At 40.7% G+C, this 22,641-nt stretch overlaps 1 protein-coding gene across 1 annotated transcript in view; it reads left to right on the top strand.

Moving 5' to 3' along the window:
• The first annotated feature begins 357 nt into the window (after positions 1-357).
• The window catches only part of PPP6C (protein phosphatase 6 catalytic subunit), a 36,935-nt gene continuing 14,651 nt past the window's right edge, over positions 358-22,641 (top strand). Inside the window, exons 1-2 of the mRNA XM_003364136.5 lie at positions 358-2,730; positions 22,019-22,114. Of these exons, the coding sequence (XP_003364184.1) occupies positions 2,656-2,730; positions 22,019-22,114 (171 nt within the window). The 5' untranslated portion in view covers positions 358-2,655. The remainder of the gene's footprint in view (positions 2,731-22,018; positions 22,115-22,641) is intronic.

The following is a 22,641-nucleotide window of genomic DNA, read 5'->3' as shown; positions in this document are numbered from 1 at the left end:
TGAGGACATGGCACCCCTTGTCAAGCCAAGCTGATGTGGCGTCCCACATGCCACAACTAGAAAGACCTGCAACTAAAATATAAAACTACGAACTGGGGGGATTTCGGGAGAAAAAGCAGAAAAGAAAAAAAAAGTCAAACAACAGTGGCATCTTTTCCTGATTTGGATATTTTTCTCTAAGAAACTCTGAGCATATTATCCTTTTACTTTTTTTCCCCAAAAGTCTTAAATTTTACCTCTTCAGAAAGGCCTTTCCTGCCCACCCAATACTCAGAGCTAACACTTACATTACACTCACTCTGCACATAAGATTGTTTTAAACCCTTTCCATATATTAACTCCATTAAATCTCAGTACAAACCGATAAGTATTATTATCATCTCCATATGAGGTAGGCACTTTTATTATTTCCATATAGATGCTGAGAAACTGGAGCACAGAGAGGATAAATAACTTTGCCAAAGTCCCACAGTGAGTTTTAGAGCCTGGACTTGAACTCTGGCCTTCTGGTGCTAGACCGCACACTTTTCCTCCACTACATTGCCAACCTAAAGTAGGCCTCTTCCGCTGCATTTTTCTTACTCACGGTATGCCTTTTTTCCCTTTATAGTACTAATTACACTTTGAAATTCGTGGTTTGCTCATTTATATGTTCATTATTTGTCTCCTTTTCAGACTGTAAGCCCAATGGGGCCAGGGATCACGTCTGTCTCATTCATATCATAGGTACTATATAACTATTTGTTGACCAAATGAAGAAATGTATGCTAGTGGGCACCATTCATTCTGCAGCAAACATTTACAAATTACATTTTATTTTGAAACAATTTCATACTTACAAGACAACTGCAAGAATGATACAAAGAACTTCACCTAGAGTCCTCATTAAAGTTTAGCCAAATGTCCCCAAAATACACTTTAGACAAGAGGATCCAGTCTAGGGTCACTTGAACAAAAAATATTTATTTATTTATTTATTTATTTATTTTTGAGGAAGATTAGCCCATCTGCTGCAAATCCTCCTCTTTTTTTTGCTAAGGAAGACTGGCCCTGAGCTCACATCCATGCCCATCTTCCTCTACTTTATACGTGGGATGCCTACCACAGCATGGCTTGCCAAGCAGTGCCATGTCCTCACCCGGGATCCAAACGGGCAAACCCTGGGCTGCCGAAGCAGAACATGCACACTTAACTGCTGCGCCACTGGGCCGGCCCCAAAAAATATTTATTGAGTACCTGCTACTATTGGATTATATAACAGTCTCCTAACTGGTCTTTCAGATGCGACCGTTCTTCCTACAGTCTCATACAGCAGCCAGGGTTATCCTTTTAAAACTAGTTATGTCATGTTACTCCTCTGCTCAAAAGCCTGCAATAACTCCCATTGCATTAAAAGTAAAAATCAATGTTTTTTTATCTCTCTTATTCCTCTCACCTTGTTCAACCAGACTAATCTTGCCATTTCCCAAAAGATTCTAGACGTGTTTCCATCTTAGGGCCTCTGCATCAGTTCCCAATAATTTCCCTCAAGTATCTGCACGGCTAATTCCCTCACGTTTCTGTTGGTTCTTAGAAATGCATCACCCCACCTCCCTTACCCTGCTGGTTTCTTTCCCTTCGAACTTATCACTAATATGCTATACAGTTATTTATTATATTTATTGTTTATGTTCTGTCTCCTCTACTAGAATGTAGCTACGAGTTGAGGATAGGGATCTTTGTCTATTTTGTTTGCTGAATATCCCAAGCGCCTACAACTGTACCTGGCACATAGTCTGTTCAATAAATAGCTGTTGAATGAATGAATGTCGAAGATATACTAAGTGCCAGGTCCTGTTCTAGGAGCTGCGAGTACAACAAAAAACTCCCTGCCCTCCTGGGACTCACACTGAAGTATACTTAAACTAGCCAGACCAGATATCCCAATCTCAGCTCCTCTGCCTATTCCCTGTGAGATTTGGGGCAAGTTACTCCACCTCTCTGAGGCTTGCTTTCCTATCAGTCGTTATGAGGATTAAACGAAAAGACAGCAGTTGTATAGCATTTAGCATAGGAAATGCTTTAATATTTGTTTTCCTTCCTTCCAGACTAGAAGACTGGTAGTCTGACATCTCTGCCACAGGTTTAGGCAAGGTTTTCACAGAGCCTTGCTAAGGTGCAGACAGGTTACTATGGCTAGGTTAGGTTTACCCAATTTTTAACTGAAGGTGTTCTGGTGAGACAATGCTTAATAGGGTCAGAGTGAGAAACCAGGGAATGGCTAGGGTCAACTACTTCGCCGTTTTGCATCGGAAAAGCCTCGCTGGGTCCCCAGAGGTGAAAATCTGGAGGAAGGAAGGGAGAGGAAAAGAGGAGTACCTGGCTACTACTAAAAACTACAAATCCCAGCACTCCCCGCGGCAGACAACTACGGGTCCCAGCAGGTAACAGGGTTTGCACCGAAAGGGCCTCCAGGAGCCTGCGGCCTGGGTTCAGCGGGAGAAGGTGTGGGGCGTGCCGAGGCAGCGGGGAGAATCCGGTCAAGCTTTATGCCGCTGCGCAGATGCCTCTCACGGGCCGGACGTGACGTAGGAAGAGTTCCGGCTTCGGCCTTCGCCGCTGCCGCCGCTGGTACAGCAGCCGTCGCCGCCGCCGTCGGGGCTTGTTATTTCTAAAATGGCGCCCCTAGACTTGGACAAGTATGTGGAGATCGCGCGGCTGTGCAAGTACCTGCCGGAGAACGACCTGAAGGTGAGCCCGGCTGGGGCGGGAGCGCTGCTTGCGGGGCTCGCCCCTTCCGGCAGCGGGGTGCCCGCCGGCTCGCCCTTCCTCCCTCCGCGGGACCCCCGCCGGCATCCCGTCCCGTCCCGGCGGAGGGCCTAACGCGGGGCGACGCGACCCGGTGCGACTCGGCGTCGCGCGGAAAGCGGGGGAGCCCGGGTTCCCCGAATACTGTCCCCGTTTCCTGAGCGGGGAGCCCCAGGGATGCTGCGGCCTCTGCCCCAGCCTTGCCCCCCCTGGTCTCCGGCTGCCCCAGGGCTCCAAGCCCTAACAGCTTTGCTTAGAAGGCTCCTCTCCCCTAACCCCACAGCCAGAGTCCCGGACTCCGAGCCGAGCCCCAGCGGGCAGTGCCCTCGGCATGGGGTCATCCCTCTAGAGGCGGTGACAGGAGCCGGGGTGGCTGGCGTCTGACAGGAGATGCCGCTGGCTCCCGGGACGCGGTCCCAGTGTGTGTAGGTTTGGGGGGAATGGGACCAGGGTGGGCCGGAGCGGTTCGGTAGTGATGTGAGGACGTTCAGTCGTCCCTCTTTGCGTCCTACTCCCCGACTGCTTTTTAGGGGTGTTGGTTTGCGTCTGCTAAATCAGGTATGAGTCCCGTTTTCGAGTACATTGTTGAGCTGATTTAAGTGGGTAAAGGAGTAGGCCCTCCAGAAATACAAATACTTTTCTGTCCTTCAAGTCGTTCTCCCATCATCCTTTCTTAACTCAAGATTTCATTTTCTTGGTTTTCTAAAGAAGGAGAGTTGTTTCTTGTTGCTGCCGAGTGCAAACGACAGTAAATGTATGTGTGGGTAAAGGATGAATGTAAGAGTAAAGGAATGTAAATCTTTGGCTCACTGCTTTTTTGACAAGTGTTTTCTGCGTTCAAATCAGTGCTTAGTGTCTAGCGGCGTTGAGCAGTTAGTGCTGGTGTCTGTTGTATTCGTTCAGTTAACTTTGATTTACTATTTGGTCAGTGGGTAAACTGTTGATAGTTTTTTCTTTTTTAGGCTGTGGGTTGAAAGCGATTTATCTTTGTGAATTCCTTCGCTTAACTCAGATATTACTGTTTTTTTCTTTGGCTGTCTTTTTTTGGTGCAGGAAGTTGATATTTAACATCAGTCAACAAGTATGCAAAATGTTTAAGGCCACAGGAGCTGTTGTGAATGTAACTTACTTGTACTTAGATGTTAATAATGTGTGCTACATGATAGGGGAGCCGTTCTTGTGCGTTTTCCCCTTTTTAGTAGGATAATTTAATGAAAATGAGGGCAAAGCCAGTATTAGTAGAAATGTAGCTTTCATGCTCATCCCAGTCCTTCAGACATTAGTTTTGTGGCTCCTTTCTGCTATGTATTTTTTTAGGAAACAAGGATACAACCAACATTGGGACTCAATTCATGGAAAACTAACCAGACATTTTTTGGCAGCGTTGTTAATCTGGTAAATGAAGTTTGTTTTGCATGTCAGTGAATTGATGTGAAATTTTCTTTTCTTTAACATGTGTAAAGTGGTTTTAAGCTTTGTGTTTATAGTGAGTAAAATGTTGATTATGAAAATGTATCTTGATATTAACTTGAATTTGAATATTGAAATGATTTGGAAGATAATCAGTTGGACTTTAGACTTCTTAATTTGATAAACATTAGATTTCCTTCCTACCTTAAGGAAATATAGTCATTAAACCATTTCATTTTCCTTTGCAACACAATTGAACTGTACTTAGCGTCTATTTCTTTTTTTTTCAACTTTTTATTAAGATTATGGTAGTTTACAACCTTGTGAAATTTCAGTTGTACATTATTGTTAGTCATGTTGTAGGTGCACCACTTCACCCTTTGTGCCCTTCCCCCACCCCACCTTTGTCCTGGTAACCACCAATCAGTTCTCTTTGTCTCTGTGTTTAACTTCTACCTGTGAGTGGAGTCATACAGAGTTCGTGGTTCTCTATCTGGCTTATTTCACTTAACATAATACCCTCCATCCATGTTGTTGTGAATGGGATGCTTTTATCCTTTGTTATGGCTGAGTAGTATTCCGTTGTATATATATACCACGTCTTCTTTATCCAGTCATCAGTTGATGGGCACTTAGCTTGCTTTCTGTTTTCCATAGTGGCTGTACCAGTTTACATTCCCACCAACAGTGTATGAGGGTTCCTTTTTCTCCACAACCTCTCCAACATTTGTCACTTTTTGTTTTGGATATTTTTGCCATTCTAACAGGTGTAAGGGATATCTTAGTGTAGTTTTGATTTGCATTTCCCTGATGATTAGTGATGATGAGCATCTTTTCATGTGTCTATTGGCCATCCGTATATCTTTTTTGGAGAAAGGTCTGTTCATGTCCCCTGTCCATTTTTTGATCGGGTTGTTTGATTTTTTGTTGTTGAGCTGTATGAGTTCTTTATATATTATGGAGATTAACCGTTTTTACCGTTTGTAAATAACTTGAAAATATTTTTTCCCAACTAGTGGGTTGTTTCAATCCTGTTTTCCCTTGCCTTGAAGAAGCTCTTTAGTCTGAAGTCCCATTTGTTTATTCTTTCTGTTGTTTCCCTTGTCTAAGGAGTTATGGTGTCCGAAAAGATTCTTTTGAAACTGATGTCAAAGAGTGTACTGCCTACATTCTCTTCTACAAGACTTATTGTTTCAGGTCTAATCTTTAGGTCTTTGATCCATTTTGAGTTTATTTTTGTGAATGGTGAAAAAGAGTGGTCAATGCGTGTATCTATTTCTTAATAAACTTTTCTTTTTAAATCTTCTGGGCAACTAATGGGAAAAAAAGAATTCTGAGTTTTCCTCTGTAAGTGGAGCCTTTTCTTCTTTGTCTTGGAAATGTTTTTATCAAATTAATTTGCTTGTGCTGCTCATGTCTGGTTTATTTAAAGAAATTTAATTTTGTTGCTACTTCTTGGCATGAAGTGCAGACTAAAATTAGGCAGGCCAAGAAAGTATTCCAGGAGCACCTTTTCTGAGGTTTGAAAGCCAAAATAAAAGATTCTGTCAGAGGAAGAGAAGAAATCATTGGGGTTATTTAACGGTCGTTATGAAACAGGTTTGTTCTGGTAGGAGACTGAAATTCACCTGTGTTTTAAATTGACTAGAAGTTGGAGGGACTAAATAAAATAATAAATGTGTAGGGTGTTCTAGATCTAATTATGATTTCTCTATATTTAAATTGGAAGTGATCAGATCACTGGTACTGAATCGAATCTACATAACTGTTTGGAAGGAATAAGGATAAAATGTGTGCAAGGAGACCAAAGCGTAACCTTCCTTTAAGAAGAGCTCATGTGATTCTCAGCCACAATGAAGATTTCTGAGCAGATCATAGAAGATACAGATTCCGTATCTGGCCAAGTGGAAGAATGAATGATAAAAGGCAGGCTTACCGAATACTGAAACTTTTGACAGGAGAGGGGTTCTGTAATTTGGAGATTGCCTGATCTCTTGGGCAGTTATTAAAGGTGACATGTAAGTAAAGAAGTTGCATACTGAATTGGTGTTCAGTTTTCTTACTGAAGACAGTTATGGTGGTAGGGCTTGGAGAATACTAATGTCTGTCTCAGAGATGCAACACAGGGAATTATGTAATTCCATTGTAACCACTTACGGATTAATGGTTAATGTAGTCTTTTTGGAACTCACTTATGTTTAGTCTGCGCTCTCTCTGAGTTTTTCGTGTAGGGCTGCCTGCTCTGCAGACTCGTACCTCATCGGAACTGCCTCCCTAAAGCTTCAAAGAATTCTCCCTTGCTTTTTTCTGAGATTTGGTGAACAGCCTTTCGCACCTCCTCAGCCTCTATCTGATTTTGTAGATTCTCATCATATATGGTAGTCTTTATCCTTATGGATTTGGAGCCTGTTAGTCTTGTCACTCATCTTATTGCCTGTCTTATCAATAATCTTGTTTACCTGAGTTGTTTGGCTTTGTACTGTATCTTTCTTCGGGTACTGCAGGGAAAACCGAACGTAGTCCTGCAGTTAGGGACACACCACGGCTTTGTATAGGGCCAGAGGAGTGTTTTCAAGACCCTTTCTGATAATGCCTGGCTTACTAATGGATATTATGCCTTTTTGAGTACTAAGTCTACGAAATATGGTGTATATTTTACATTTATGGCACATCCCAGTTTGGAACAGCCACATTTCAGGTGCTCAACAGCTACATGTGGCCATAGGTGTCGCATGGGACAGTGCGTGCCTCTGACTCCCCAGCCCCTTTCCTAGAATTTCAGAGCTGAGAGAGAATCAGGGTTCTTCTAGTTCTGTACCCTTCTCATTTTGCCAACAGGGAAAGTGAGTTTTGTAGAGTTTATGATCTGCCTGAGGATGTCCAGCTGATCAGTGAATTAGGTTTGAAGGGCTCTCTGTGCAGATCTCTTTCTGATATAGGAGCCTTTTTAGGATGGCAAAGAGCCTGCTTTTTTAGGTACATCTTCCACTTTGTCACCTTTCTTTTTGCCTTCCATTCTGAGTACATTGGATGGATCTCTTCTGACAACATGCCATGTACTTCCCTGCTTCTTTGCTTCTGCTCAGACTGTTTCTTTCATCTACTTCTTTAATACTTACATAGCACACACATTAAATCATTTAATACTCTATGAGTTGGGTACTAATATTTGCCCCATTTTATAGATAGGTAGCTGACTAACTTTCCAAAGTCATACAGCTAAGTAAGTAAGTGGAAGAGCTGGTATTCAAACCTAGGTAGTCTGGCTCCAGAGTTCATGTCCATAACTATCATTTATGCTTCCTCTATCCGTATCCCTTGTGAGCTCTAGCTTGGATGCCACTTTCTCCACACAGGGCTCTTGGATTTCGCAATCAGAATTATTAGCAATGATTAGAATTTGCCTAGGTACTTAGAGTTGCCAGAGCGCCTTCATGTTCATGCTATCATTTACACAGTCTTTGTGATGGCAGAACAGATATCAGAGCCAGGACTTGATGAGGTTTAAGTGATTTTTGCCACAAGGACTCAGAGTACATACTTGAATTTATTTGCTCTTAAAAATTCCCTTTCAGGGGCTGGCCCCGTGGCCAAGTGGTTAAGTTCGCGTACTCTGCTGCAGGCGGCCCAGGGTTTTGTAGGTTCGAATCCTGGGCGCAGACATGGCACTGCTCATTGAGCCACGCTGAGGCGACGTCCCACATACCACAACTAGAAGGACCCACAACTAAGAATATACAACTGTGTGCCTGGGGGCTTTGGGGAGAAAAAGGAAAAGAATAAAAATCTTTAAAAACAAAAAAAATTCCCTTTCTTTTCTATATTGACCTTTGCCCCTTGGCACTTTCTGCTCGATTTTACCACTTAGCGTATAGCGTTCTGTCTTGTATGACAACAAATATGTCTGTCTCCACCATTAGACTGTAAGCTTCTCGAGGGCAGGATCATCTCTTGTTGATTTATTTATTTATTATTATTATTATTTAAAAATTTTTTTATTTTTTCCTTTTTCTCCCAAAGCCCCCTGGTACATAGTTGTGTATTGTATTTTTAGTTGTGGGTCCTTCTAGTTGTGGCATATGGGATGCCACCTCAGCATGGCTTGATGAGCGGTGCCGTGTCCGTGCCCAGGATTCGAACTGGTGAAACCCTGGGCCGCCAAAGCAGAGTGCACAAGCTTAACCACTCGGCCACGGGGCCGGCCCCTATTTATTTATTTTTTTAATAATTAAAAAAAAAATTCTTCTTCCCAAAGTCCCCCAGTACATAGTTGTATATTCTAGTTGTAGATCCTTCTGGTTGTGCTATGTGGGATGCTGCCTCAGGATGGCTTGATAAGCGGTGCCGTGTCCATGCCCAGGATCCGAACTGGCGAAACCCTGGGTCACTGAAGCGGAGCACACGAACCCAACCACTGGGCCATGGGGCCAGTCCCTCTTGTTTATTTTTGTATTCTCCACAGTCTTAGAACACTGCTTGTATGTGATAGGCAGTTAAAGTTTGTTGAATCAAATGGTATACTGCTTTACAACAAACATTTCTTTCTTTGTTCTGAGGAAGATTTGCCCTGAGTTAACATCTGTTGCCAATCTTCCTCTTTCTTTCTTTCTTTTTAATTTTTATTCTTTTTTTCCCTTTTTCTCCCCAAATGCCCCCGGCACATAGTTGCATATTTTTAGTTGTGGGTCCTTCTAGTTGTGGCATGTGGGATGCTTCCTCAGCATGGCCTGATGAGCGGTGCCACGTCTGCGCCCAGGATTTGAACCAGCGAAACCCAGGGCCACCGAAGCAGAGCGCGCAAACTTAACCACTCAGCCATGGGGCTGGCCCCTCGTTTTTTTTTTTTTTTTGGGCTGAGGAAGGTGAGCCCTGAGCTAACATCTGTGCCAGTCTTCCTCTATTTTGTATGTGGGTCACCACTACAGTCTGGCGGACGAGTGGTGTAGGTCTGTGCCTAGGATCTGAACCTGTGAACCTGGGCTACCGAAGCTGAGCATGCTGAATTTAACCACTACGCCACAGGGCTGGCCCCAACAAACATTTCTTTAAATGTTTCCTTGTGTCAAGTGCTGTTCACTGTGGGTGATAGAGAAGAGTCCGATACTTCTCTTTGCCTTTGAGGATCTCTCCATATAGTAAGGGAGCTAGAAAGGTAAACAAATTGCATGGTGTGGTAGGTGCTAAAATAGAGGGCTCTTGGGATATTGGGGAACATAGAAGAAGCACAATCTAACTCTGGAGCCAGAGATGGTTTCACAAAGGAGGAACAATGAGAGGATGAGCAGTTTGTTCAGGTCGACAAAGCGGGAAGGCAAGAATGTGCAAGGAGAATAAATACCATGTGTGATGGTATAGCTTAATCTGAAAGAATGTGGCTGGTTCAGGGAACTTGACGTAGTTTGGTATGCCTGGAGGTGGTGGTGGGAAGCCAGGCAGAGGCCAAATCATGGAAGACTAGGCTGATAAACTTGGATTTTTATCTTTTAGGTGGTACATGGATAAACACTTTGAAATGTTTTTGTATTTTAGAGGGAAACAAATCATACTGTGCTTTGTGATATTGCTGAAAATGTGACTAACTAGAAAGAAAAGTAGATTCAAAGAGAATGAGTACAGGGATACATCGTTCTGTGTGGTAGGAATATGACAAAATAATGGAGAGTATATCTGAATGGAGTTTGGGAAACACTGCCATAGACAGAGGAGTGCCCTTGAGAGATTTTTAAGGAGGACAGTGACAATAGGTTTTATAAATATTATTCTGGCAGTATTGTGGACCATGGATTGAAATGGGACAAACATGTCATAGAAGCAATAGGCCAGGTGACATGAGAGCTTGAAGTAAGGCCATGACAAGTGATTGTGGTTTTTAAGAGGAAATGAAGAAGGTAGAATAGGGCCTGTTGACAGATTGTGTTTAGGTTATGGGAGGGAGGGAAGAGTTCAGTGTAATCTCTTAGTTTCTGATGGATTACTTAGTAAATACTATAGCTAGACTAAGGAATGCAAGGGAGTTTGGTTTGGGCTGTACTGAGTTTGAGATGCTGTCAAATCAAGACATTGAGGTAGAGATGTTTAGAAGACTGTTGGATGCAGAGGTTGGTTAGCTAGCAAACAATTATTGATTGCCAAGTTTGCTACAGACACCATTCTAATAGTGTAACTCAGGAGAAAGGTCTAGACCGGTGGTTCTTGACTAGGGGTGATTTTGCTCCCGAGAAGATATTTGGCAATGTCTGGAGACATTTTTGATTGTTGCAGCTCTGGGGTTGCTATGGGTATCTAGTGGGTAGAGGCCGGAGATGTTGTTAAACATCCTGTAATGCACAGGACAGCAGCACCCCACAACAAAGAATTATCAGTAGTGCTGTGGTTGAGAAACTGGCTTGGAAGATGCAGATATTTCCTTCTGGATTGTAAGGGTATGAATATCATTGTCATCTTGGATGCCCACTTCCCATTCTCAGTGATTTGTATTATAGTAGAGACTTTGTGCAAAGGCTCTGTAAAATATAATTTTAGATAGATTTTTGTTTCTTAAGATAAGGGTATTTTATAAATACCAGTATGTAAAAGGAAATAGTATGTTTTAGATAGCAAGATCAGCTAGACAAAGAATTATAAAAATTGAATATCCAGTGTGTTTGAGGGGCAAGAGGAAACAGGGAGACAGGAGCGGAGAATAGAATGGAACCATGAACAAGTATTTTGAGGAAAAGGTAGAGAACAGAAGTAGGACCTCCTGAGAATGGAGGTCATCAAGCATTAGGAATTAATTGGGCATTGTGGGGAGAGATGGGTGTAGTTTGCCCTACATTTGAGATAAGATTGACACTCTTGCCTTGGTGACTGTTTTGGAGCAGTAAGAGAAACCATGCTTCCTCCAAACCCAGCAGCAGAGCAAAGCTGTGAAGGGCTCTGGAGGAGCCTCGCTCTCCAGTGGCAAGGCTGGGCTCTGTGAGGCCACTGGCTGTAGCTGGCTGATTATTTATATAGAATTTGTAGAGATTTCATAGACTTCTTATTTTTGTGTGTGCTCGATATGAATTTGTAAGCTACTGCTGAACTGGATAGATGAGAGGCAACGGCTTTGGCTTAGAGACTCAGCGCCCTAAATCCTTCGTTGGCACTACAGAAGTGGCAGTTACAGGAGGCAGCTGTTATTTTCCTCAAGTTAGCATGCCTGGCCTGGGGTTGAAGATGCTGCCTAAGTAGTTTTTGCGTGTGTTCTCTGAACACTCACTGGCCTTTGAGACTGGCAGGGTTTCACAGTGATGTTCTTTAGTGTCTTGTCTCCTGTTACTTTCAGATGAGCACTGGGGGTGTGGGCCAGTTACTAGGGGTGACTTGCAGTTCAGCAGGCATTATGAGCTAGGAGAGCCAGTGATATGTGGGTGCAAATTCTGGCACCTTCAAATATGGGAATCATGGAGTCCCTCTGGAATCTGTGCTGTGATTAGTTTCAGAATATTAATTAAATGATAATTCACTTTGCTCCAAAAAGGATATAGAGTGATTTGCAAAGATTCCTTCAATATAGCAAGATAAAGTACATTCAGAATAAGTAAGAAAAATGAGACAGAGAAAATAAAGATAGGAAACCAAGATGGAGCCACCAGTAACAGTGAGAGTAGTATACAAAATAAAAGCTCTGATGAGGACCAGGTTACTTCTTTGAGATTAGGTCTTAAGCTTTCTAGGAACCTACAGAAAGATGGAAACTAATCAATTAAAAAATTTAGAGTCTACAAGGTGATAAAAACAAGCTTCTCAGGGAAGTCACGTCTATCCCTGATAAAGGGAGCAGAGAGACATTCTTCCCCTGGGTCCTCCTTGAAGGCAGCTGTTTAACCACAGCATCCTATACACCTTGTTTATAGTCTACACTGTGACAAGCTCTCTAGAGGACTCTTTCCTATAATGTCCCTTACTACCGGTTGATGGCATGACATTAAAGTGCAATTTGGGAAAAAGCAGTTGAGAAAGGAGGACAGTATAATGCAGGGTGAGTACAGGCCTCTCTAGAGGACAGTTTGGCTTAATTTAGGGTGGAGTTTATAGTAGGTTGGTTTTTTGGGTAATATTTTAATATTTGATCTTTAAAGAGGTCTACACAGTGGAGCACTGAAGTTTACAAGTAACCAACAGTTTCCTGAGAGTGGGCAAGTAGAGAGATTAATGTTGTGGGAAATAGACAACTTTTCTCTCCCAGAGACGTATTGTGGAAAGAAGATTGGGAGATGAGCTTCTGGGGCGCCTTGTGTCAGAGGATGTGTTAAGGGGAAACATCCAAGTTGTGTTCATGGTATGGGCTCTGACCTTCACTGATAGAAGTTAGGCCTGTTCTTAAAAGATGTGAAATCTGAAAGGAGTGTGGACAGGACAAGTGTCTGACAACACGCAGGCTTCATGGCGGCAAACAGAAAACTCTGCCCACTCTTGTACAAATGACAGCAAAGCACTTCTGCAAGTACCTTGGTGGAATTCTCTTTGAGGAGATTTGGTGAGTATACCTGAACCAATACTGCAGATATTAATTGAGCAAGGCATTATACCTAAGAAAGTTGGGTAAGGTCCTGAGATAAGTACCTTAAAACATCACTATACTGTTTTATTTTGAAAATTGTATAGTATCAGAAAAAAAAATTTTTCAAAGTATTAATTCCTGCTCTATGAAGCTAACCTAAAAAGAGTAGTGCTTTTTATTCTGGCAAGATGAGGAGAAGGGAGGTAGTAATGAAAGACTATAAAATATTACAGGCCAAACATGGCATATTTGTTCTTTGGGAATACCCTTAAGCTAGATGGAAATGAGTTAGGGTAAAAAAAAAAGATGCAAAATAGTAGATTATAAACTTTTGGAACTAATTACTATAAAAATAAATTATATATCACAGATCTAATGGATTATAATAAAAATAAATGCTGTAGGGGCTGGCCCCGTGGCTGAGTGGTTAAGTTCGCGCGCTCCGCTGCAGGCGGCCCAGTGTTTCGTTGGTTCGAATCCTGGGCGCGGACATGGCGCTGCTCATCCGACCACGCTGAGGCAGCGTCCCACATGCCACAACTAGAAGAACCCACAACGAAGAATACACAACTATGTACCGGGGGGCTTTGGGGAGAAAAAGGAAAAAATAAAATCTTTAAAAAAAAAAAAAAAAAAAAAAAAAAAAAAAAAAAAAAAAAAAAAAAAAAATAAATGCTGTACAACACTGATCTTTTGAAATTGACTGGAATGAACAACTGTCTCTATCCATAGGAGTGGATTTGGGTGGTTGTGGTAAAGGTGGTAATTATTATTTTTTTAATAAGATATATATTATTTATTTTTTAAAAAAATAACAGCTTTATTGAGATAAAATTCACATATCATAAAGTTCACTTTTAAAGTATACAATTCAGTGAGTTTTAATATATTCATGGAATTGTGCAGCCGTCACCATAATCAATGTTAGAACATTTTCACTACCCCAAAGAGAAACTCTATCCCTGTTAGCAGTAACTCCCCATTTCCCCCCACCCTAAACCCCAACCCTAAGCCACAACTCATCTACTTTCTATCTCTATGGATTTGCCCATTTTTGTTATTTCATATAAATTGAATCATATGTGGCCTTTTGTTACTGGCTTATTTCACTTAGCGTAATGTTTTTAAGGTTCATCGATATTTTAACATATATCAGCACTTCATTCCTTTCTTTGGCTGAATAATATTCCATTATATGGATGTAGCACATTTTTGTTTATTCATTCATCTGTTGATGGACACTTGGGTTGTTTCCACCTTTTGGCTTGTAATGCCACTGTGAACATTGGTGCACTGTATCTGTTCGAGTCCCTGCTTTTGATTCTTTTGGGTATATACCCAGAAGTGGAGTTGCTGGGTTATATGGTTATTCTGTGTTTAGCATTTAAGGAACTACCAAACTGTTTTCCACAGTGGCTGCACCATTTTATATTCCTACCAGCAATATATGAAGGTTCCAATTTCTCTACGTCCTCATGAACACTTCTTATTTTCTGTTTTTAAAAAATTATAGCCATCCTAGTATATGTGAAGTGGTCTCCCATTGTGGTTTTGATTTCCATTTATTTCCCTAGTGACTAACGGTATTGAGCATCTTTTCATGTGCTTATTAGCCATTTGTATATCTTCTTGGAGACAATGTCTATTCAAGTCCTTTCCCCATTTTTTAATTGGGTCGTTTGTCATTTTGTTGTTGAGTTGTAGTAGTTCTTTATATATTCTGGACGTTAAACCCCTATCAGATATATGATTTCGAAGTATTTTCTCCCATTCTGCAGATTGTCTTTTCACTTTCTTGATAATGTCCTTTGATGAACACAAGTTTTTAATTTTGATGAAGTCAAGCTTATTTATTTTTTCTTTTATTGCTCAAGCTTTTGGTATATCCAAGACTCCACTGCCAAATCCAGGGTCAGGAAGATTTACCCCTATGTTTTCCTCTAAGAGTTTTGTAGTTTTAGCTCTTATATTTAGGTCGTTAATCGTTTTAATTCTTGTATATACTGTGAGGGGTCCAAGTTAATTCTTTTGCATTTGGAAATCTAGTTGTCCCAACACCATCTTTTGGAAAGACTGTTTTTTCTGGTAATACATTTTTAATGTTTTTTTGTATAGGTTATACAGTTATATGGTTCCAAACTTAAAAAGTTTGAAGGCTATAAATGTTAAGTCTTCCTTCCACTCCTGCCCCCAGCCACCCAGTGCTCTTCCTCATATTGGTAGCCAGTGTTATGTTTCTTATGGATGCTTCCAGAAACAGCAGTTTAGGCCTATACAAATAAAAATAAGCAAGTGTGTAGATGTACGTGTGTGCATGTGTATATGTTTTTTTTCCTTTAATACAAGAGGTAGCGTATACATTATTCTGCATCTTGCATTTTTTTCAATTAAGGCTGTTTTCTAGTTTCAAAATGACATTTATTAAGTTTTTTTAAAAAAAGAAATGCAGTAACAGCAAAATATGAAGAACACTCTACCAATACCTCAGTATTTCCTTCCACCAAGAATAAAATTTTTTACACTTTTTTTAAAAAGTAAAAGAAATAAACAAAGATGAAAGTGGAATTCCTTTTGTTTGACATCTCCAGCAACTGCTATTATGGGTTTGATGTATAGTCTTATAGGTCGTATTTTATAATTCGGCATACACTTGTATGTGGTAGATTGAGTGTATGACTCTGTGTGTGTGTGTAAAAGCTCTGCAGAGCACTTTGCATGCGCTATCTTGTTTAATCCTCAGAATATCCTCAGGCTGGTAGCTCTGTTTTGTGCATGAGGAAACTGAGGCCCAGAGAGATCAACTAACTTGCTCAGGGTTGCACAGCTAAGTAAGAGACAATAAGCTAAGTAATAGGTAGTAAGAGGTGGAGCTGATATGTGCTGTCTCATCTCTTTAACTTCAAAGGCTGTGCTCTGAAGCTCTGAACTATGCCTTGGATTTCCTTGATATACCACTTTTCTGCTCTAGAGTATAAGATATTCTGGGATTGGTACTTGTTTATTTAGGAATAAAGGAGTATGTATTCCCTTTCAGTCCTACTCTGTTTCTTAAGATTTGACCTTCCAGTAGCATTGAACACAGTTGATCACTCCTTTTGAAACATTTCCTTCACTGGACCTCCAGAATACCCATACTCCCATGGTTTCCTTTGTTCCTCACTAAGCAGTTTCTTGCTGCTTCCTCCTTTTCCCCCTAACTTCTAAGGGGAGTCTTAAGGCTCATTTCTTTCTTTTTTTTTTTTTTAATTGAGTTCATAATAGTTTACGTCAATGTGAAATTTCAGTTCTACATTATTTCTTGACTGTCACCACATAAGTGCTCCCCTTCACCCCCTTCTGCCCACCCCCAAACCCCCTTCCCTTGGTAACCACTGAACTGTTTTCTTTGTCCATGTGTTTGTTTATGTTCCACATATTAGTAAAATCATCTGGTGTTTGTCTTTCTCAGTCTGGCTTATTTCACTTAGCATAATTCCCTCCAGGTCCTTCCATGTTACTGCAAATGGGATGAATTTGTCTTTTTTTATGGCTGAACAGTATTCCATTGTGTATGTATGTGCGTGTGTATGTGTGTGTGTGTGTATATACACACCCCCCCCCCCACATCTTCTTTATCCAATCATCAGTTGATGGGCACTTGGATTGTTTCCATGTCTTAGCTATTGTGAATAGTGCTGCAATGAACATAGGGGTGCAGATGCTATTTTGGATTGTTGGTTTCAGATTGTTTGGGTAGATACCCAGTAGTGGGATAGCTGGATCATATGGTAGTTCTAGTTTTAGTTTTTTGAGGCTCATTTCTTGAACTTTTCCTTTTCTCTATTTGTAAGCAACCACTTTACTTATTGCTTCTAGTCTCATGACTCGAAATATGTATATCCTGACAGTCTCCAAATTGCTCTTTCTGGCCTGGATCCTTTTCCTGAAATTCAAGACTCATTTGGTCAACTGTTTCCAGAACATCTTAGGCACTTGGAAGTCTGATAGGCATCTAAGACTCAATGTGTCAAAATCAAACTCTCACAGCTAATTTGTGGAAACAACCTAAATTCCAGCAACTGATGAATGGGTAAACAAAAAGCGGTAAATACATACAATGGAATATTATTCAATTATAAAAAAGAACAAAGTAGTTACACGTGTTACAGTATGGATGAACCTTAAAAACATTATGTTAAGTGAAAGAATCCAGTCACAAAAGGCCACATATCAGATGTCCAAAATGGAGAAATCTGTAGAGACAGAAAGTAGATTAGTGGTTGCCTAAGGCCGTAGGGTAGGGTTGTGGGAAATGGAGAGTGACTGCTAAATGGTACAGAATTTCTTTTTGGGGTGATGAAAATGTTCTCAAATTGATTATGGTGGTGGTTGTCCACAGAATATACTGAAAACCATTAAATTTTACACTTTAAAGGGGTGAATTTTATGGTATGTGAATTATAACTCAATGGAGTTGTTAAAAAAACCCATCAAATTCCTGCTTCCCCATCCCTCAAACCAAACCCAAACAAAACAATCTCATGAAAAAAAATAATTGATAAGCTGGACTTCATTAAAATTAAAAACTTTTGCTTTGCAAAAGACAGTGTCAAGAGAATGAGGAGACAAGCCACAGACTGGGAGAAAATGTTTGCAAAAGATATATATGATAAAGGACTTTTATCCAAAATACACAAAGAACTCTTTTTTTGCAGGGGAAGATTCACCCTAAGCTAAAATCTGTCACCAATCTTCCCCCACCCCGACCCCCCTGAAAGCCCCAGTATGTAGTAGTTGCATATAGTTGTAAGTTCTTCTGGTTCTTCTATGTGAGCTGCTGCCACAGCATGGCTACTGACAGGCAAGTGGTGTGGTTCCGTGCCTGGGAACCAAACCTGGGCCACTGAAGCAGGGCATGCTTAGGCCGTCAGGGCTGGCTCACAAAGAACTCTTAAAACTCAACAACAAGAAAACAACAACCCCATTAAAAAATGGGCCAAGGACCTGAACAGACACCTTGCCAAAGAAGATATACAGTTGACAAGCATATGAAAAGGTACTCCATATCATATGTCATTAGGGAAATGCAAATTAAAAGAACAATGTAATGCCACCTTACGCCTATTAGAATGGCCAGAAACCAGAACATTGACAACACCAAATGTTGACAAAGTTGTAGGGCAACAGGGACTCTGATTCATTGCTGATAGAATTGCAAAATAGCACAGCCACTTTGGAAGACCATTTCTTACCAGACTAAAGGCAGTTTCCTGCCAAACTAAGCATACTCGTGCCGTACAATCTAGCAGTCATGCTCCTTGCTATTTACCCAAATGAATTGAAAACTTAGGGCCACCCAAAACCCATACACAGATGTTTATGGCAGTGTTATTCAAAATTGCCAAATTTGGAAGCAACCAAAATGTCCTTCAGTAGGCAAATGGATAAATAAACTGGTACATTGGGACAATGGAATATTATTCAGTGGTGAAAAGAAATAGTCTAGCCATGAAAAAACATGAAGGAACCTTAAATGCAGTTTACTACGAGAAAGAAGCTAACCTGAAAAGACCACGTACGTATGATTCCAACTATATGACATTCTGGAAAAGGCAGATGTGGTGACAGTAAAAAGATCATTGGTTTCCAGGAATTGAGGGGAGAGAGAGAGATGAATAGATGTAGCATGGAGTATTTTTAGGGCAGAGAAACTATTCTGTATGATACTACAATTCTGGATGCATGTCATTATACGTTTGTCAAAACCCATAGAATGTACACCAAGAGTGACCCCCAGCGTAAACCGTGGACTCTAGGTAATAATGATGTGTCAGTGTAGGTTCATCAGTTGTAGCAAATATACCATTCTAATGTGGGATGTTGATATACAGGAGGCTGTGTGTGTTTGTGAGCAGGGGATATATGGGAACTCTTTGTACCTTGTGCTCAGTTTTACTGTTAACCTAAAACTGCTCTGAAAAATGAAGTCTATTTAAAAGGAAAAAAAAAGCTACAATAGAAGAAAATCTTTCCTTGGAGTCTTAACTATCTGAGAAATGACTGTTTCCATCCTTCAGTTACTGAAGCCAAAAACCTTAAGTCATCCTTGATTCTTTTCTTTTAATATTCTGTATCCACTTGTTCCCAAATCTGATGGATGCTACATTCAGTAAACATCTGGAATCTGTTCCCTTGTGACCACTACTTTTATGACTCTGGTCCAAGCCAGTATTAACTTTTACCTAGATGGTTGAGGAAGCCTCGTCAGTGGTCTCCCTACTTCTGCCTTTGCCTCTTCTCTACCCTAACTTCCCCATTGTCCATTTTCAACATAGCAGACATCAGATCCTATCACTCCTCTGCTCAGGACCCTCTAATGACTTCCCATTAAAAACCTAGGTCTTTACGTTCACCCCCAAGGACCAATTCTGTGGTGCTCTCCTATTTCTCTCCTCATTCAGTCTACTCCAACCACACCAGCCCTTGATGGTGTTTGTCAAACAGCCAGCATGCTTCCACCTCTTGGCATTTTGTACTTACTGTTCTCTCTGCCTGCAATGCTGTTCCCCCATAACCTTACCTTTTTCAGATTTTTGCTCAAAAGTCACTATCAGTAAGGCTTCCATGCTCACCCTATTTGAAATATCAGTGCCTACCTCCTAACTTTACCACTCTTTTTATTCCTGTTCCAGCGCTTCATTTTTCTCCATACCTCTTATCACTATCTGAAAAATTAGTATATATCTATTATTTATTTGTTTATTGTCTGTATCTCTCCCCATTAGAGAGTAAGCCCCTGAGAGCAGAGCATTTAGTCTGTTTGGTCATTACTGTTTGTTTACTTTGTGTCTGGAACGATACCCGCTTCCATATTAGGCTCTCATAAATACTGGTTTCATTGAACAACTAAATATTAAAGATAGTGTAGTGGAAAGAGGTAGGAAACCTGGCTTCCAGATCTGTCCCTAAGATTAAGTAGTTTTGTAATCTGAATGCTTGTGAATCTCAGTCTTATCATCCGGGTCAAGCAAGAGATTTGGCGTACGTGGTTTTTAATGCAAACCGGAATTTTACATCTGAAGGAACCCTAGAGAGCATCTTTCATTATAAAGTTAAGGCTCTGAGCTCGGAAACGTTGTTTCACTCACCTGTATCTGTTCCTTTTATGAATAATGGATGAATTATGTGGCAAGCCTAAGGATCGTTTGTCGAAGCAACTGAGGGTTTGGGGAAATTCAACACAAGGAGGAGCTAGCTACTCAGGGACTGAAGGCCAGAAGGACTCTAGGCCAAAAGGAAGATCTTGTCTTTGAGATGCTGTTTGAAGGTCAGGAACTTAGTTGAGGAATTAGAACAGGCTATTTTATTTAGAAATTTCTAAACATCCCTATTTCCCCTCGTTTTCTTTTGGGGGCCTTTTTGCCTCCTGTGACCCCCCCCGCCCCCACTGTGAGTTCTCTCCTATGCTTGCCTCTGTGTAAAGTGTTGTAGCTGCAACTGTTGAAGTCTCTCTCTCTCATATATTTAAGTAAATTGTAGCATTTAGATTCCTTAATTGATATTTAAAATCATTTCATTATGCTTGTGTGGTTTAATTTCTCCTTTCTTGGCAGACCTATCCTAAAATCCAGTGGGGCCTCTGGTTATAGTATAAGCTGGTCTCAGATGGGAGGAAGGTTCCCATCCAGTTCTCTATACGTAGTGGGACTATACACTTCCTTTTCTAGACAGCTCTTGTTAGGATCATTTTCCTTCTGTGAAATCTTTTGATTTGAGTGCTGTCAGAGGACAAATATTTCAAAAATGCAAACATTTAAAGTCATTTAAAAAAACTTAGTACTCCTCAATTTTAGATTTGCATTTTGTAATCAATTAATTAATTTTAGTTAACCTTTTTATTTTTAGATAATTGAGGATTTATATGCAGTTGTAAGAAATAATACCAAGAGGGGCCAGCCTGGTGGCATAGTGGTTGAGTTCATGCACTCCGCTTTGGCAGCCTAATTTGTGGGTTCAGATCCCAGGCATGGACCTACACACCACTCATCAAGCCTCACTCTGGCGGCATCCCACATGCAAAATAGAGGAAGATTGGCACAGGTGTTAGCTCAGCAACAATCTTCCTCACGAAAAAAAAAAGAAAGAAAGAATACTGAGAAATCCCATGTGCTCTTCACCCAGTTTTTCCCATTAGTAACAAATTGTAGAACTAAGTTACAAATACCACAACAGAATATTGACATCAGTACAATCCACAGATTGTACCTTTTCGGATTTCTCCAGTTTTACTTATACTTATTTGTGTGTGTGAGAGTGTGTATGTATTTAGTTCTGTGCAATTTTATTACATCTGTAGTCTCATGGATCCAAAACCGCATTCAAGACACAGACAGTTCCATCACCACAAGGATTCCTCATGTTGTCCTTTTATAACCACACCTACTTCCCTCCTGCTGCCTCTAACTCCTGGACCCCTGGCAACCACTAATCTGGTCTCCATGTCTATAGATTTGTCATTTCAGGCATGCTATATAAATGGAATCATACAGCATGTAGGGGATAGGTTTTTTATCACTCAGCATAAATCCCGTAAGATTCATCCAGGTTTTTGTGTGTCAATAGTTTGTTTCTTTTTATTTATGGCTGAATAATGTTTTCTAGTGTGGATGTACCACAGTTTGTTTAGCTGTTCACTTATTGAAGGACATCTGATTTATTTCCAGTTTTTGGCTATCGTGAATTAAGCTTCTATGGACATTTCTGTACAGATTTTTTTTTTTTTAAAGATTGGCTCCTGAGCTAACAACTGTTGCCAATCTTCTTTTTTTTTTCTTCTCCCCAAAACCCCTCAGTTACAGTTGTATATTCTAGTTGTGAGTGCCTCTGGTTGTGTCTGTACAGATTTTTATGTGAACATAACTTTTCATTGCCAAGAGTACAATTGCTGGATCGTATAGTAAGTGCATGGTTTGCAGTTTACTTTGAAAATCAGCAAATAAAAACTTTTCCTGTTAAGATTATTTACTCTTACATTTTTTAGTGAAAAGCATCATTTTCTAGTTCTTTGTAAAGCCATCTGTCTATTAGAACCTATTGTTTGTGTAGCCAGGGAGTTTGCATTTTGAAATAGTCATTGTATCATTCTTAGACATTATGAGATGAAAGTGAAAGCTGGCAGAATCTAATCCCAGAATCATCAAAGGATAGTTTCCTTTCTTATCAAACGATGTATGTATTAGTTCTTGTCTTTTTTGCCTTTGATCCTTAGTTTTAATATTGTAGTAAAAAGTTGCATTTTATTTTCTCTTTTTACAGCGGCTATGTGACTATGTTTGTGACCTCCTCTTGGAAGAGTCAAATGTCCAGCCAGTATCGACACCAGTAACAGTGTGTGGAGACATACACGGACAGGTAAAATTTCCTGAGCAGACTTTTAGTTTTTTTGCTGTCCATGGTACATGTGTGTTTCCTCTTGTGCTGCAAAATATTAAAAAAGCCCAAAAAGCAAAAAACCACAGCTGATGGGTGGCTAGGTTGCCTCAGTCTGTGTGACAGTAATGATTCCTGGTTACTGTTACAGTGAATAAAAGTAGTGGTTAGAGGCTGGCCCTTTGGCCGAGTGGTTAAGTTCGCACACTCCTCTTCGGCAGCCTGGGGTTTCACGGGTTCAGATCCTGGGCACAGACCTAGCACCGCTCATCAGGCCATGCTGAGGCTGTGTCCCACATAGCACAACCAGAAGGACCTGCAACTGGAATATACAGCTATGTACTGGGGGACTTTGGGGAGTAAGAAAAAGATAAAAAGATTGGCAACAGATGTAGCTCAGGTGCAAATCTTTAAAAAAAAAAAAAGGTAGTGGTCAGATTATTAATGAAGTTTGTTGAAATTATCCTTGCAAAGTGAATAGAGTGTACCGTTACTGCTCTGTGGAAAGG

Source organism: Equus caballus, chromosome 25 (genome assembly GCF_041296265.1).
Source record: "Equus caballus isolate H_3958 breed thoroughbred chromosome 25, TB-T2T, whole genome shotgun sequence".
Taxonomy (NCBI): Eukaryota; Metazoa; Chordata; class Mammalia; order Perissodactyla; family Equidae; genus Equus; species Equus caballus.
Note: the sequence above shows the minus strand (reverse complement) of the source record. Positions and strands in the feature narration are given on the sequence as shown.